Below are 17,655 nucleotides of genomic sequence, written 5' to 3' on the forward strand. Positions count from 1 at the left end.
ATTCCTTTATTTTTTTATGTTAAATAAGTTTTTGGGTATAATTTTTTAATTTATGCATAGATTTATTAATTTTCAAAAAAAAAATATATTTTAATTTCAAAATCCAATTTAGGTAAGTATGATAATAGTAACGACAAATTGGAAATGGCAAATAAAGCAGTAACCAAACGAAGCACAAGCATGTCCTTTGAAAAAAGTGGAGACTTTGTTTTCTTATCTCAGATTTGAAAACGAGTCAAATCGGAGGGACATGCAACAGAGAGAGAGAGAGAGAGAGCCTAATATCCTCCTCACCACATCGCTCCCATTTACTCTCTCTCTTCCCGCGACCCGATTTTTCATTCCTCCGTTTCCGGTCGCCGGCACCTACCCGTGTTCATTCTCCGGAGATTTATTATTAACAATTCTTTGCTTTCAATGTTGGCCAATTGCCGAAGATATATGCTCGACCGAGAAAAGCCCTAATTTTTCAATCAGGGGCTTTTGAGATTTAGGGTTTAACCGGACAGATTTCTAAGCTATAGGCTGATGCTGACATAGAATTGCACAGGTTCCGTAGGTGTTGGTCTGTAAATTATATTACCGCAGTGTAATGGACGGGAGAAAAATCACAGCTAGTCCGCGGCCGTGCAGCAGCCGTCGGGTTGTAGCGAAGAAGCGGCCACGGAGCTGCGTTGATGGGTTTGTCAACAGTGTCAAGAAGCTGCAGAGGAGAGAGATTTGCTCAAAGCGCGACCGAGCCTTTAGTGTGAGTGATGCTCAGGAAAGATTCCGGAACATACGATTGCAGGTTCTTTTTTTGTTTTTGTTTTCGTGAACCTTTTTCATTTTCTAATGCTCCATCAAACTTCATTTTGAAACTATTCGTGAAGAACTGACTGTATGTCGTCGGTGAGAATTTAGGTTTTCAGTGCTTGAAAACTTGGTTTATCTTGCTTAATAAGATGTTGTCTATGCTTGTAGTTGTCTTTATCTATCAAATATCTGTCTTGTTATAACAGATCTTATGTGTGTCTATTTATTTACTGGTTAGATTAAATAGGACAGTCATTCTTTTGTTGGATCTTCGCCGGAAGAGATTTTCATTTGACCCACAAAAAGCTCCTAATTAGGTTTCTTGATTCTGTTGTTCAAGCTCCCTGAGTTCAACATCAGGGCATGACACTATTCATTTATAGAGGCATTGCGTTGATTATCAGTTTATTATTGATGTCTCGATTTCTCGGTTGGAGACTAATAGGGAAACCCACTCTGGTTTAAAAATTCTCACATATCTTCTCCTTTTGCACTCATTAAGGCAAGTTGGTGATAAGAATTTTTGCTGCTGATAATGCCATCACTAATTCAATAAAAACCTGAGTTTGAGAGTTTATATATTTAAAGTGCTAAATATTTGTTGATGAAATTTCATATGGAGTTGATTCTATCAGATAAAAAAGTGATGAGAGATGTGTTAAAATTCTACCATAAGATTTGAGCTCCCATTCAGCTGACTTGTTGAAATGAATGCTTTATCAGGAGGAATACGATACTCATGATCCAAAAGGTCGTTGTGGCACGGTGCTACTGTCTTTCCTGAAAAAGAGGTCGAAAATAATAGAGATAGTAGCTGCCCACAACATTGTATTTGCTCTCTCTCAGTCTGGCATTTGTGTTGCATTCAGTCGAGGTAGAGCATTACTGGCTTGCAGATTTGAACTTTTACAAACTTAATGCTGCTTTCTACTTTTGAAGGAAGGGGCCTTACAATTTCCTTATTTTTGGATGCAGAGACTAATCAAAGGATATGCTTCTTGAACATTAGTCCAGATGAAGTTATCAGAAGCTTATTTTACAATAAAAATAATGATTCGCTCATTACAGTTTCAGTTTATGCATCAGATAACTTTAGTTCTTTGAAATGCCGGACAACAAGGATTGAGTATGTATTACTGTTGGTATTTTAGTTTCTAGCTTTCTACAAATCACTATTCTTAACTGGTTTGATCACTCAAAATGCTTTCAGGTATATAAAAAGAGGTAAACCAGATGCAGGATTTGCTCTTTTTGAGTCTGAGTCACTAAAATGGCCTGGGTTTGTGGAGTTTGATGATGTAAATGGGAAAGTACTCACTTATTCTGCACAAGATAGGCAAGTTCTAATTGTAGAATCATTCTCTTTGTAACTTATTACATTCTTGTGTATTGTGTAGAATAGTGGTTCATATTTTCTCTTTTTTCAGCCTATACAAGGTATTTGACCTGAAAAACTATACAATGTTGTACTCAATATCAGACAAAAATGTTCAAGAGATAAAGATCAGGTATATCTCTATTCCCAGAAACGGATAAAGAGTAAAATGGAATCATTCCTTAATGTTTTTTTCCTAAGGAGCATACTAATTATTTGTTCTTGATCTACAACCCTTTCTCGGGAGCAGTCCAGGAATCATGTTGTTGATTTTCAAAGCTAGTAGCCATGTTCCTCTGAAGATTCTGTCCATAGAAGATGGTACAGTTCTTAAAACTTTCAACCATCTACTTCATCGAAATAAAAAGGTGGATTTCATTGAACAGTTCAACGAAAAGCTTCTTGTCAAGCAAGACAACGAGAATCTCCAGATTCTGGATGTAAGTAGCTTCTTACGTGGGTGTGGCCTTTCTTGACTTCTTTGATGAACTTTTTTGATAACTGAAACTTCTTTATCTCATTACAGGTCCGCAATTCCGAGTTAACAGAAGTCAGCAGTACAGAATTTATGACGCCATCAGCATTTATATTTCTATACGAGAATCAATTGTTCCTGACATTTAGAAACAGAACCGTGGCAGTTTGGAACTTCCGAGGCGAGCTTGTAACATCGTTTGAGGATCACCTTTTGTGGCATCCCGACTGCAACACAAACAACATATATATTACCAGTGATCAGGATTTAATAATTTCTTACTGCAAAGCTGACTCAGATGATCCATTAACAGAAACAAATGGTATTTTCATCTTACGATTTTAGGTTATTTGAGTAAAAAAGTGATTAGGATATGCATAAGTAATACTGATGGTAACTTGTGTTTTTGTTGGCGGGTGCAGCTGGTTCGATCAATATCAGCAATATATTGACCGGTAAATGCCTTGCCAAAATAAGAGCAGACAACAGCTTGCCGGTAGAAGAACGCGGTTGCAGTTGCAGTGGCCATTGTAGTAGTAATAGTAGTGGCAATAATTGCAACTCTAAGAAGCGAATCCAAGCTTCGAGAATAAGCAGCAGCGTTGCAGAAGCATTGGAGGACATAACAGCCCTTTTCTATGACGAGGAACGGAATGAAATCTATACTGGAAATGGACACGGCTTAGTTCATGTATGGTCTAACTGACAATCAACCAACCAACCAACTGAATGATGTGTGTTTTATTTAGGTAAGAAGTAACTGTGTTTGTTATTTGTACTGTATGGAGTTTGTAATGAATTATTCGGTTTTTGTTTTGAATCTTAGGATTCCACATCTCCTCCCCCATTCTGAGTGATCGATCCCTTTCTTTTAGCCACCACCATGTAAAGAAAGTTGTGTGAATCTGAACGGGTTGTAAAACTGTTGCTGTGTTGATGATGTTGTGATGGCAAAAGTGTAATATAAGCTTCTTGTGGCTGTTTTGTTAAGCATTCAAGAATGATTACTGCGGGGGGGCCATCTATCTATAAGTGATCATTTGAAAATTCAATTCTGGATTAACTTCTCTAAACTAGGCCCTAACTATCCAATTTTCAAATGTTTGGCCAGGCCAAAGTTGGGTGGTGGATAAGATAGATATATGTATTTGCATAATAGATGATGTAAAAGTAGATAAGGACTTCAAATGGTTACTTCAAGATTTGGCAAAACTTTCTATTTTTGACCCATTTCGCTTTGAAGCACGGCCTTTTGCTTTTCTATTAATTAATCATTCAAGATGAAGGTTGATTCTAACTTTTCTTTTTCGGTAAGTTTTGTAAACCAATCTTTTGATAATTATTTTGTAACATAAGTAGCCGGGCATTGTCACATGTACTGTTATAACTGTATTGGTAAGAATTACAAAAAATACATGTGACCTCAAGTTGCTTTATTTATTATCTCAATCATAAGTCATATTAGAGTGAATTGTTTTTTTTGTTTTTTAAGCAGTTTTAAAAGTTTTTAGTTAGATGAGTGCAATGTTTAGGTCATGGATTGATAGTTTGATAGTTGAGTCCTGAGTGAGAGAGATATAATTAAATAGGCTCTCATTACAAATGAATAAGACTAATCATATAGTAATTTATTTTATATTTGTAGAATTATGTTAGGTTTAAAAGTAATGATTTGGGTCAAACATTTATTTTGCTAACTGAATTCGTGTAAGACTTGTTTGATTTTTCTAGTTTTGAAAATTGATTAATTTACAAGTCATTGTTATTTTTTTTAAAGTTATAAATCCATTAAGTTCACCATTTTTGTATGTATAATTCTTTATTTAAATGAATGGTAATGAATTTCTCATATATTTTTTATCTAATACAATTATAATTTTAACATTTGAATATAACATTAAATAAAGTAGAACTTTTACAGTTTTATCTTTTTTTTGATATAATTAAAATTTTAACCTTTTGAATAGAATATTAAAGTAAAAAATTGACTATTTTATACTTTTGAATAAGAATAGTTGGTATTTGGTGATTTAATTTATAGTTGTCATCTATTTATTTAGATTGTAGTGACACATCAGTAATTGCTATTATAAAAAAGATTGAGAAATTTTTGGATACCCAGAACCGTTACTCAAACAGATAGGTTTGGTGGTTGTTTCGATGCCCGACCCGTAAGGTAATGTAATTCAAATGACATTAGTAATTCATAAGTTAAAACGCCTTAAAATAAAGTGGGTTATATTAATTTTTAATATTCAATATATATATATTTCAGTTTTACAATTTCATTATGCAAAGTATGTAAAGAAAGGTCAATAGTTATTATTAACTTTAATCTTTGATAGTCATAAAGCTAATCAAAATTAATTAGTTGTTGATAATATTGTCAAACATTGTGATTATATAACTATACCAACTAAACTTCCATCAAATCTTGCTTTCATTAGGAGGATAAGGATTCATAATTAGGACAATTATTGTGTCAATTTTTATTTATTTATTTTGTCTCTATAACTATTTCTCATGTATATAGGTTTTACTTTTTAAATAAATTAATCAAACTCTTATTTTTATTATTATTATTATTATTATTATTTTAAGTCATGAAGTAGTTTTAATTTTATTTATAGTTTTTATTCATACAAACAACCCAAATTTTGTTTGTAAACACCAGATTTCAGAAGGATTTTAATTTATTTATTTTTTATAAGTCTATATAAACAACATTTTATATTAAAAATACATGGAAACATAAGAAATTATTTAATATAATGAAAATAAAGACAAACATATTACATCAAAATTAAATATGATAAAAGAAAAAGAGCCGTTAATAGATGATAAAATTATAGAATATAAAGAACGTGACATGACGCGCCTCAATATCTATGGTGGGGCCGTAATTTCAAAAAAAAGATTGTCCTCTAAGATAGATTGATACCTTTTGTTTTGTTTGTGCCTTTTTAATTGTTGTTATTTTTATTTTCGTGACAATTTTAGTATATCTTGATGTATAAGTTTTATTTTGTAATTAAAATAATAAATTCTAATCTAAATATAAACCTAAATGTTGCTTATTAATATATAAATTCTCAACAGAAAATCTCGTCTTTTTATTTTATTTTTTATTATCAACTTTTAATATTTTGTCCACAATTTGATTTTTTATATATAAACTTACTAAAATTAAATGAGAGTGACTATATATTATTTTTTTGTTTATTGGGCACAGATTCAAATGATATACCCGATTTTGCGTGACAAATTTTTATAGTCTTTGATTATTTATTTTTCTATACCAGGTTGTTTATTTTTTATGTTTAATTGACTGTATAATATGATTATGATATTAGATTCTTAAAAAACATATAAATGTTACTAAGCATATACTGTATATATAAAATAAAATATGCATCAGCTTTAAAATCTCTCTTTTGTAATAAAATAAAAGGTATTACAGTAATCTGGAAAAGAATATCAATAAATGTATAAGAAAGTAGTATTTGTTTGTTAAACCATATTACCTTAATTATTAAATTCCCATTTAATTTAACTAAAAGTTTAATTAATAACTAAATAAGATAAGAACAAGTAATTAGAATATTTTAAAAAGTAATAAAACAAATAACAAATTGAGTAATCATCTAGATAATATAGAGAAAAAAAATTAATAAGAAAGGGAACTTTCCCAATACATCTAAATATTTGTAATTATGTTGTAATAATGATCACTTTATGTTATTAGAGTTCATACTAGTATCTAATCAACATTAATTAAAAATATAAAAAAAATCATATTTTCCAAAACAGTCCTGATATTATGATAATAACAACACTTGAACATGCAAGTTTATTATGGAATTGAATATATTCATACCTTGGGGTTTATTAGTTTAATGGAAAAAGATAATGTTCAATATTGGAAATATTATAAAATTGGAGGTTATTTGCTCTATGAGTAAAAGTTAATGACCTTATTTAATTTCTTTGAGATTCATCCCTCTCACAAATCTGGGTCTTTTTATTCGATGTTTTTACAACGCAAACGCAAAACGCGCATTTGCTAATCTTTTCTTCTTCTCTCTCTCTCTCTAGTGAGTAGTGAGTGGTGTGAACGCAAGAAAAGCAATAACTTCCATTTTAGCTGACTCTTGAGATCTCTCGGTCGAGGTAAACACGGTGATTTCTTCATTTTGTGTATAGATCGCACTTGTTGTCAGCTCATATCTGCAATCTGATGCATGTGTTTCTTACATATTCAGGACATTTTGGATAAGTATCTTGAACATCACCGCACCATTGGCATTCATTGCTCAAATTCATGTCATTCAGTACGAGCTTCAACAACTTCGCATTTCTACTTCAGTTTTGGAAGTAGAACATCACTTCGCCAGATCTGGTCCCAAAGGTAGGTAATTATTATTAAAATCTGTTGAAGTTGGAAAAAAGTTTATCTCCACCGACAGACTGTTTGAAATTCTTTCTTCTGTATTGCCGAATCATTTTGTTATTGTGTCAACATCACCATAGATTGATTTTGTTATGTGGAAATGGAATGATGTCATTTTTTCTAATCTATTGTTTATTGTTGGTTGAGACGAATCTTAGGTTGATTTTGCTTTAACAAAACAAAAGATGGATGGGGAAAACTTTTAGTATAATATATAGAATACTTCGTAGGGCCTCTCATCCTCTAGTATTCAACTGGTTGTACTATTGAACTCTATTTGGATATAGGATATTTATTTTATTATTAAATACAATATATAATGATTTTCTCTTCAGATTCTCGTGATAATCATCAATAAGATTTAGGAAGATGGATGACAACGTTGATGCTAATGCAGCACTAGGGTATGCTGAATTTCATCTTTTCCCTAGTGAGAGCAGGTATGTGCAACTTTTCTCTTACAATCGTGGATATTTTCACATTACGGGTGCGAATTTGTTTAAGAACATATAAGTGTTTATGAATGGAAGTGAACTGTTGTGTCTTATCTTGTTTAGGTACAAGGTATTTGGGTACAGTGGCGATAAAGCAGAAATTTTGAGATCTGGCTCCTTGGACGAGCTTGTGCAACATGTTCCTCAACTAAAAGACTGGTCCTCAGCAGGACTCAGTTCCTACTTCAGACTCGAACCGCCCAAAGATGTTGAAAGCCGCATGTGGTTCACAAAGTCCTCATTAACAAGGTGTTAGACCATTCAAACACTTTTTTGTCCATAGATATTGGATGTTTTAATCAAAATTCTTCTTCCTATCAAAAATCATATTTTCTATACCTGATTTCTGTGCTCTTCGCAGGTTTCTAGAGGTTACTGGATTACCTGATTTTCTAAGCAAGACAGATGTTACAAGGAGTGAGATTTCTCAACTGGAAGAAACAAGAAAGTTTCACTTCTCTCTGTATACTAAGGTAGTATTTTCCAATGTTAATGTTACCATTGATGTACATATCTAGCTCATCTGCATCTTGATATCATTTCTCAGGGTCATAAAGATCACTCTGAAGATGCAGAAACAGGTTGGTTCTGATATCTACAGTCTTTGTTGCTTTTGGAATTGACAGGAATATATATAACAATATTAACAGAGACCATGATTTCCTAGTTAATTTTGTATGATAGTCAGTGTCAGTGCATGAAATACCTTAGTTAACATGGAGCCATTGAATTAGGCTGTCTCTTTATGGGGTTTATAACTTTATATTTCTCCTTTATTGAACAGAAGTTGGCAACTCAAATATTAAAGCATCAAAATCGAATGTAAGTTGCTGCGGTTTATGTATTCTGTTCATGCATTGATCCCAAGACATCCTAATGTATAATATTGCATTTTTGTGTTCGTGTTAACAGGGTGAACGACAAACTCCACCGGTAGATGCATCAAAGTATGCAACTTGATTATTTTATTACCAATAGGAAATTTTATGTTATGTCTGTAGCAACATTACAACTTGGTTATTGACAGGAACGAACTATTGCGAGCAATGGATTTAAGAGTAACAGCATTGAAACAGGACTTAATTGATACATTCAATCGCACCACTGGTGTGACCTACTCCTCAAAGGAGATTGCTGATTTAGAAAGGATATTTCACCTTTTTCAAGCATTAGATATGAGGTAAATTGCTTGGAAAGTGTAATTGCTGTTTGTTTGACTTTCCCAATAAGATTATTTGATAAAACTGAAAACTAAGTTTGTTAAAACTTTCCAAGTAAAGACTTAAGATTATTTGATAAAACTGAAAATCAAGTTTCTATTACTTTCCAAGTAAAGACTTATGATTATGTTGTAAAACTGAAACTTAAGTGCTAAATTTTGAATTTGAATTTTAAGTGTGAAACATAAAAGCTGAATAAACCAAATGCAAATATATGGATTTTAGTTGATATGTAGGTTGATTTGATAAAATGTGGAACTAAAGTTGGGAAAAGTACTATTTTACCATTATTAACGTAATTTGATTCATTTATAGGGCTTAAAATATGTTATTTTTAGGCTAACTATATTCCGGAGTAAGTGATTCATAGCTTGTGGAATTAAGTCAGATTTTCCAACTTAATTTTAGTTTATTCTAAATAATTAAGTGATTTTGGATAACATTTATCAAATGAACTTGATAAATAAGTATTTAATTATTTAGCTTTAGTGGTTAACTGTGTTATCCAACACTGTTGTGAAATCTGATTTTTATTTCGTTTGAGCTTATACAGTCTTAGGACATTCTACCTCCTTGTGTGCCTAGTTATACAATTGCGAGCAAGGAAACTTATATATATATATATATCTTTTATATTTGGTTGCAGAGATATTATGCACAAGTTAGAAGCTGACCAATCATTAGATCAGATTGTTGATTTACCAGATCACAAAACCAGCTCTACTGAACACAAGATTTTGACATCCAAACTATCTAACTCAGATAGACCTGTAAAATATGGTGTCTCCCCAGCGAAAGCTGCACAAGTTGAGCGACGAATCTCAGCAGAAAGTGAAGAATCATCTTATTCAAGCGAAGAGGATGATGATCAACCATCTGCAGAAAGGAGTAGACCTCAAATTCGGTCAGCCTCACCAAGAAGATCAGCATCTCCAATGCGTAGGATCCAAATAGGAAGATCAGGATCACGAAGAAGCACTGCACTAACTATTAAAAGTCTAAGTCATTTCCCTTCCAGAGATAGAATATCATCTAATAGAGACGGATCTGCAAACAATAGTGAAGAAGAATCCGATCAACAACCACCACCTAGAAAGGCTGATAGCAACGGACGAAGAATGAGCGTTCAGGATGCAATCAGTCTTTTCGAACGTAAACAAACAGATCAGTCAACAACAGATAATCAGAAAAGGAGATCTACTTTAGATGGTTCATTTGGTGCCAATAAAGGTGTACTGAGAAGATGGAGCTCCAGCATGGACAACAGCACAGTTGAGCGCCAGCCGGAACCTCTTCCAGAAAGTTCCGAGGAAGTAATAATATCAGAGACAATAGTAGATCAGGAATCCATCGAGACAGCTGAGATGGACCCAATATTAGTCCAAGACGAAGAAAAGAAGGAACACTATCCTATTGTTAATAAACCCGAAGAAAATACTGAGAAGTTGAGGGCATCGGCTGAATGGAGTAAACAGAAGGAAGTTGAATTGAACCAGATGCTTATGACAATGATGGAAAGCAAGCCTAATAAATACAAGAACACTTCATCAGACAAAAACTTGTCAAGTAGACAAGTTGTAACACAGGAGCGAAAAGGCGGCCTTTATGACCACTACAAAGAAAAAAGGGACGAAAAGCTTCGCGGAGAAACTGCAGGAAAACAAGCAGAGAAAGCAGCACAATTTAAAGCAATGAGACGTGTTCTTGAAGAAAGGAAGGCTGAGATGGCTGTTACTAATAATAAAAAAACCGACTCTGACAAAAAGCCTTCTTCCATTAAATCCCAAAGGCCAGCCAAGATTCCATCGCCACAACCTGTTCAGAAAATCGAGCCGTCAAAATCCACAACAGCAAAGAGAACATCTAAAGTCACGCCTTCGTCTGCTGTTCGAAAGTCATGGCCGTCGACACCTTCAACCAGAGCTGCTGCAGGAGTTTCACCGGTCAAAACTCCAGGTGGGACCCCATCCGCCAGCACAACACCTACTCACAGAAAGCCCCAGTCTGTTCCATCAGTTCCTCGGCAGACCCATAAGGTAGAACCAACTCCATTGCCGAACAGAAACGCCAAAGCAGCAAGCCAAACCGAGAAAAACAAGAGCGTGAAAGCTGTGAATGAGAAGAAGTTAATCAAGAAAACCGCAAAAACCAAAGTTCATATTCCTGAAAAAGACTCTTCAATAGTTTCAACAAGTCCCAAAGTAACTGGAAAGGTGACAAAAAAGAGCAGTGTGGTTCCGGTTGAGTCAAAGCCTTTCCTTCGTAAAGGCTCTCGAGTTATCAAGCCAAAAACTTCCCCCCAAACAGAGGGAATAAGAAAGAGCTATGATAATAAACCGGAAATTGACACAATTGTAAGCAATTCCGAGACAACCAATCAGCAAGATGATTCTGTTGCTGTTTCAGAACTGAAAACTCAGTTACCCGTTCAAGAGAAACATGATGATGACATTATGGATTTGGAAGAAGCTGTAAATAGTGAGGAACATATACCACCTACTCCATCTGAACTCATAGCTGTTGCTGAAGTAGAAACTTCAATCTCCCCAACAGCTTGGATAGAAATAGAGGATCACTCAGATGAGCATATTATTATCCCCTCTAACGATTACAGCACATCTCCAGCCAATGTTGCACCTGTCTCGATAAATCAACGTGTCCGACACTCTTTGTCACAGATGCTGCAAGAGGAGAGTGCAGAATCAGATATTACTGAGTGGGGAAATGCCGAAAACCCTCCTGCGACCATCTACTACCAAAGAGATTCACCGAAAGGGTTCAAGAGGCTATTGAAGTTTGCTCGAAAGAGTAGAGCCGATCCCAACTTAACTGGCTGCTCCAGCCCTTCTCCAATTTCTGATGGAGAGGATGACTCTGAGGAGTCAAAATCATCTATCAAGAAAAACAGCGACGAATATCTATCGCGAAACCATCTAAATGAGCACCCTTGTCATCAGAATACAATAGGCAAAGGTAAGAAAGAAAAACCTAATTTTCATTTCTTAATTTGTGTGTTAGAGATTTTGATACTAGTACTAATATATATACTTGATTACAGTTCTAGCAAATGGAAGGAGATTGTCTTCTCAAACCGATGCTCAGAAGTTGAGGAGGGATCACATCTCAGCTGGAACAAGCTCTTCGTCTAAAGGTAAAGATCATCTATCTGTAAAGAGAAATTCCTTCATTTAGTTTACCTTCCACTTGTTTTTGCTGAATAATTAATTGTCCTTCATCATCGATTCATTCCAATATTTTTGTACAATGTTTTTTTTTCTGTGTGTGTTTCAGCAACAAGGTCATTCTTCTCTCTTTCAGCATTCAGGGGGGGCAGCAAATGAAACTAGGGAGAAAGGGTGTGGTAAAATTGCATCAAGAAACCTTACAAAGACAAACGTATGTTGGTCATTCATATTGTTATAGCTTCTTAAAGGCGAATTTCCTGTCTCTTTGTACTCTACTTGTTTAACTGAGAAATAGGAAATTAGTAAAATTTAGTGCTTTATATAATACCAACCAAGATTACTTCTTGACCCCAAGAGTATTGTGCAGAGAAGCTATTATTATTATTATTATTATTATTATTATGATTATTAATACCATCATCAATCATCAATCATCATCTGGAACTTGAATTCAGATTAGAAGCATATCTAAATTCAGTGTGTATAATAATACTATAATAGTTAAGATAAGAAGAATGTAAATGAGTTGCAGTGATTAAGAAAAGATGATATAGATGGTTGTTGACATATAACAAATGAAATATTTGTTAGTGAAAGAAGAGTCATAATAAGCAACTAGCTAACTAACTAGATGTTGACTAGAAAATAGTTGGTCAACAAACAGAGAGACAGACTGACTCCACCAATATTACTACTAGAGGAAATACTATGTGTATATTTGTTGTTGTTCAACATTTCATGACTTGACATCTGATAAGTTTCTTGACATCGGATTGTTTGAGAGGCTTTAGCATAAACATTTGAGCTCCTTCCTCGAGACATCTGCCATTTTTATGGGCAAAAGAGTCAGAAACACTAAATTATTATTAATATGTAAAAGCTTTTTAAAGTGTTGTGTTTTGGGTAGTAACTTGTTAATCCGAGTGGGAACATTCTCGGATGACATGACGACGACTGGTACCTCCTTCATTGAATTTGATTCCTATAAATTCATAATGGATAAGTAAATAAATACAAATAAATAAAAGTAGGTTATAAATAATGGGTGGTTGGTTCAATAATTAATTAATTACCTTAACCTTCTTGAGTAACTCATAGCCAGTCATTCCTGGCATGCAGTAATCTGTAATGATCATATTCACCTTTGAACCATCACCAACCTGTGTTATTGTTGTTGTTCGTGTTCAATCAATCAATGAATAGAATATTGAAAACAATAATACGCATGAATGAGTAGAAGAAGTTTGACCTGCAAATTGGTATTCTGATGCTCCCCCAACCCTAAAAACTCCAATGCCATCAACCCATTCTCAGCCGTAGTGACTGTAGAAAGAAAGAAAGAAGATGGGCAAAAAACATTCACATGCAGAGAGCAGAAGAAGAACAAATAAAATCATTAAATCCAAATGAAAAGGAGGGGTAAAATTAAGCAGCCCTCCTCAATCCTCATCCTCCATATGAACGTGTACTTACTTACTACGCCTAAAACCCTAGTACAACAACAGAGCAGAACAGAAGATCTCATCATCCATCGGTCGGGGGCAACATAAGAATTGGAAGAGAGGAGGAGGAGGAGGAGGAGGAGGAGGAGGAGGAGGAGAAGAAGGGATAAATTAATAATTACCTTTGCAACTGGAGTTCTTGAGTAATTTCTCAATGAGCTTCCGATCGATGATACTGTCATCAACTGCTAATACATGAGGCTGCTGTTGGTGGTGGTTCCCAAAATCCATCGCCATTCCTCCTTTAGATGATGACAATGAAATAGAATCGGAAGAAGAAGCATCCATTTCCGCCCGCAGAGAGATGTTTGAAGGAAGGAAGAGGAATATTGAAATGAAGAAGAGAGAATTGAAATGAATAAAGGAAGGGGGGAGTCACAGATATTTCGTGATCCCTTTAAGTACGCTGGATTCGATGCAGTTCTCAATGCTCATGCTTATATGGTTTTCTCTTTTCTCTTTCTCTCTCTATATACATATAGATATGATAGATACATACGTGCATGCATACAATACAATACAATTTCTAGCTCAGATCAGCAGTAGCAGCAGCAGGATCAAATATTAACGTCAGTATCTGCCCCTTCCCCCTTCCAAATCTTCTCATATCACTTATTATACCCTCATCTCCCTCTTTATTCTTTATCAACATTTATTTATTTATTTATTTATTTATAATCGACCAACTTACCACATTATTCATTCATTATATGCCCTTCTCCCCTATTAAATTAATCAATTTATTAACTTATTATTTCATTATTTTCATTTTCGGACTCCCTTTCACACCCACCAATATAATATGCATCCTTCTCTCTCTCTCTCTCTTTTGGTTTAGGATTTTCTTTTAATTATATTATATGTTCACTATTTCTACTTTTATTTGCTTTTTACAGATTTATTTAAATATCAAATTCTTTTATAAGAAATCCACCTCTCAAACAAACAAACAAGGACTATACTTTAAGAAGTAAAAACAATATGAGATTTTATGTTTTATTTTCGGAAATTCAAGATTCAGATTTGCTGTCACATGCACTAAAATAAAAATAAGATATTGCTTTTTTTTTTTTATAAAAAAATAAATAATAAGATTCTCTATAAAAAGATATGATCCATATTACAATAATGCCATTAAATTATGAAGTATATATAAGTATAAATGGTTAATAGTTCCCCAGTAATTTGAAATGGGTAAATTAAACATGTATTAAAATCTTAATAATTATAATATTAATCAATTTAGAAGGGTTTGGATTTTTTATTCCCCACTCACTTACAGATAGATCATGGGATAAATGGAATCAATCAAATTATTAATCTCAAATTAATTCAAACATCCAATTAAGCAAGTACGGCCTTATCAATCCGTATAATATTAATATACTACACAAGATTATTTAGTAAGCAAACACTCTGTCAAGATCATCCTATATATATATATATTTCTATCTCTTTCACATACACAGGTTTAATTTAATTTAATTTATATTATTTTTGGATTTTATTTTCAGTCTCAATCAAATAAATCTAAAAGGTCAAAGATTTTTTTTAGTTTCATACCCATATATAATTATTAGTATAAGAAGAGGTTATTAATCTTGATTGAATAAGGTAGTTAAAATCTCCTATTGACTAAATACAAATATTACCAATAAATTTTAGATTTTATTTATTTATTTTTCACAATCAAATATCTGGTGAAAAGAGCAAAATTGAAAATGGGACATATATGTCTAGTGTGTGTCATTGAATCATTGATATGAATTATGTACTGTTGAAATTGAGTTGATGGGTCAGGCCCAAATTAAATAGGCCCAATTAACTAAAGTGTCAAAGGCTTAAGTTTGTTAAGTTTGTTAAGTTAGTTAGGACAAGTTGTTTATATATATATGAGTAATTCACACAAGAATGTAAGAGATTTTGAGAGGTGTGATTGATATATATGAAAAACGAGGTGTAACTGAAACGTTTAATTGTGATAGTGGAATCGAGTTCGTAACAGAGCTCGACGGAGACGTAGACCATCTTTTTTGGGTCGAACTCCGATATCAAATCTTGTGTTGTTTTATTGGTTTCTTGCTGTTATATTTCTTAGTTCTTTGATTGATTAGGAGGGAAATTCCCTACAGTGGTATCAGAGCTCGGTTTGGGCAAGATTAGAATCAATCTTGAAGAATCTTGAAGAATCTTGAAAAGGTCTTTAATGCTGGCTAGTGATACGGATAAGGAAGATTCCGGCTCAGGCACAGAAGAAGACAAAGTGGACAAGGTTCAATATTATACAAGAAAGAGATCAACACAGAAAACGGCACCTTGGGAATTCCAGTGGCAGTCCATCTCAAGCATGAAGACGGACATTGACAAGTTCGATGGCAATGGAGATTTTCGCATTTGGCAGCGGAAAATCAGGGCTCTCTTGGCACAGCAGCATCTTCTGCGAACTCTAGAAGAACCAGTCTCGTGGCCAATGGAGATGAATAAAGATCAAAAGATCGAGATGACAGAGACAGCGATTGGTACAATCATTTTCCATCTCTCAGATTCTGTAATTCGGTTGATAGACAATGAGAAGACTCCGGCATCGATGTGGAGGCGCCTAGACGAGCTGTTCCAATCCAAATCTTTGATTAACAAGATTTACTTGAAGGAAAGGCTGTTCAGTTACAAGATGATGCAAGAAAAGACTCTTACTCAAAATCTTGATGAGTTCTTGAAACTCAATATCGAGTTGGCAAACTCAGGCGAGAACGAAGCAAAGAGCAATGAAAACCAGGCAATAATAATCCTCAACTCTCTTCCCGAATCCTACAAAGAAGTCCGTAATGCAATCAAATATGGACGAACAAGTATCACTCTTGAAGAGGTGATTTCGGCATTGAAGTCGAGAGAGCTGGAATTAAGAACAGAAAAGAAAGCGAGTTCGAATGGTGAGAATTATATGGCCAAAGGGAAAAACTTCTTCAAAGGGCAACCTCGCACCAATAATAAATCCAAAGACAAGAAAAGCAAAACATCACAATCAGAATCTACGGAAACAAGAAAATGCTATCATTGTGGAAAGGTTGGTCATCTTCGAAACCATTGCTATAGCTGGCTAAAAGATAACAAGAAAAAGCAAGTGGAGACTAAAGAATCAGCGAATTATGGTGATGGCTATGATAGTGGAGAGGTCTTAATGGCGTCAATGGAAGATACTAGGAGGGACTGGGTTCTTGATTCCGGTTGTACTTTCCACATGACGTACAGAAAAGATTGGATCTCTAATTTCCAGAAACTGAGTGGTTGCAAGGTGCTGATGGGAAATAGCAATACATGTCAAGTAGAAGGTATTGGAGATGTTAGCATAAAAATGTTCGATGGTGTTGTAAGAGTTCTGAAACAAGTCAGGTTCGTGCCTCAGCTGTCACGAAACCTCGTCTCTCTCGGGATTCTTGATGACTTGGGATACACAAATCAGATAGTGTCGGGGAAGATGAAGATAATGAAGGAAAACAGGTTAGTGATGCAAGGTATCAAACAAGAAGGTTTGTATCAGCTGATTGGTGAGACTGTGTCGAGACAGTCTGCACTTGTAGTTTCAGATGAAGACAAGAAGGCCACGATATGGCATCGGAGGCTCGGTCACATCAGTGAGAAGGGTTTGCAGATTCTCAGCGACAAGAATATATTAGGCTCAGATAGAGTCAAGGGTTTAAACTTTTGCGAGCATTGCGTGTTAGGCAAGCAGCATCGGCAGAAATTTAAGACCGGGGTTCATAAGTCCAAGGGCGTGTTGGAGTATGTCCATTCAGACTTATGGGGTCCTGAGAAAACATCGACGCATGGAGGTAACTCGTATTTCTTGTCAATCGTAGATGATTACTCTCGTAAAGTATGGGTTTATCTATTGAAACACAAAAGTGATGCTTTTGAGAAATTCAAAACATGGCAGACTTTGGTTGAGAATCTGACAGGTAGAAAATTAAAGATCCTAAGAACAGATAATGGGTTAGAGTTTTGCAACGAAGTGTTTGATAGTCATTGTCGTGAGCTAGGGGTTCAAAGACATAGAACAGTTCGATCCACACCCCAGCAAAACGGAGTTGCTGAGCGAATGAATCGGACTTTGTTAGATAAGTCTCGATGCATGCTTTTCGGGGCAGGTTTATCCAAGTCC

At 34.5% G+C, this 17,655-nt stretch overlaps 3 protein-coding genes across 6 annotated transcripts; 2 read left to right on the plus strand and 1 right to left on the minus strand.

Annotated features, from left to right (window-relative positions):
• Nucleotides 1-226: 226 nt before the first annotated feature.
• LOC124926819 lies at nt 227-3,635 on the plus strand. Of its 2 annotated transcripts, XM_047467128.1 has the most exons (9): nt 227-790; nt 1,519-1,669; nt 1,771-1,921; nt 2,006-2,131; nt 2,223-2,303; nt 2,421-2,610; nt 2,697-2,967; nt 3,068-3,394; nt 3,472-3,635. In XM_047467128.1, the coding sequence occupies exons 1-8, from the start codon at nt 593-595 to the stop codon at nt 3,349-3,351; spliced, it is 1,452 nt and encodes a 483-aa protein (XP_047323084.1). In that variant the 5' UTR covers nt 227-592; the 3' UTR covers nt 3,352-3,394; nt 3,472-3,635. The 2 variants fall into 2 exon arrangements, with proteins under 2 accessions (XP_047323084.1, XP_047323083.1); XM_047467127.1 differs by having other exon boundaries at nt 3,068-3,635.
• Nucleotides 3,636-6,700: 3,065 nt separating this feature from the next.
• Nucleotides 6,701-12,402, plus strand: LOC124923607 (flocculation protein FLO11-like). 3 transcript variants are annotated; one of them, XM_047463573.1, is made up of 12 exons: nt 6,701-6,815; nt 6,908-7,057; nt 7,431-7,535; nt 7,653-7,838; nt 7,951-8,062; nt 8,137-8,170; nt 8,374-8,411; nt 8,502-8,536; nt 8,617-8,769; nt 9,456-11,782; nt 11,868-11,960; nt 12,101-12,402. In XM_047463573.1, the coding sequence occupies exons 3-12, from the start codon at nt 7,465-7,467 to the stop codon at nt 12,148-12,150; spliced, it is 3,099 nt and encodes a 1,032-aa protein (XP_047319529.1). In that variant the 5' UTR covers nt 6,701-6,815; nt 6,908-7,057; nt 7,431-7,464; the 3' UTR covers nt 12,151-12,402. The 3 variants fall into 3 exon arrangements, with proteins under 3 accessions (XP_047319529.1, XP_047319528.1, XP_047319530.1); XM_047463572.1 differs by having other exon boundaries at nt 6,908-7,053; XM_047463574.1 differs by having other exon boundaries at nt 6,908-7,053; nt 12,128-12,402.
• Nucleotides 12,403-12,506: 104 nt separating this feature from the next.
• LOC124923608 (two-component response regulator ARR17-like) lies at nt 12,507-13,846 on the minus strand. Its single transcript, XM_047463575.1, has 5 exons — nt 13,619-13,846; nt 13,244-13,317; nt 13,068-13,154; nt 12,906-12,976; nt 12,507-12,816 (listed from the first exon to the last, which is right to left on the minus strand). Exons 1-5 carry the CDS (start codon nt 13,782-13,784, stop codon nt 12,723-12,725), a joined length of 492 nt encoding a protein of 163 aa, XP_047319531.1. The 5' UTR covers nt 13,785-13,846; the 3' UTR covers nt 12,507-12,722.
• Between the last annotated feature and the right edge of the window lie 3,809 nt (nt 13,847-17,655).

The sequence above is a fragment of the Impatiens glandulifera genome, chromosome 2, assembly GCF_907164915.1.
Source record: "Impatiens glandulifera chromosome 2, dImpGla2.1, whole genome shotgun sequence".
NCBI lineage: Eukaryota > Viridiplantae > Streptophyta > Magnoliopsida > Ericales > Balsaminaceae > Impatiens > Impatiens glandulifera.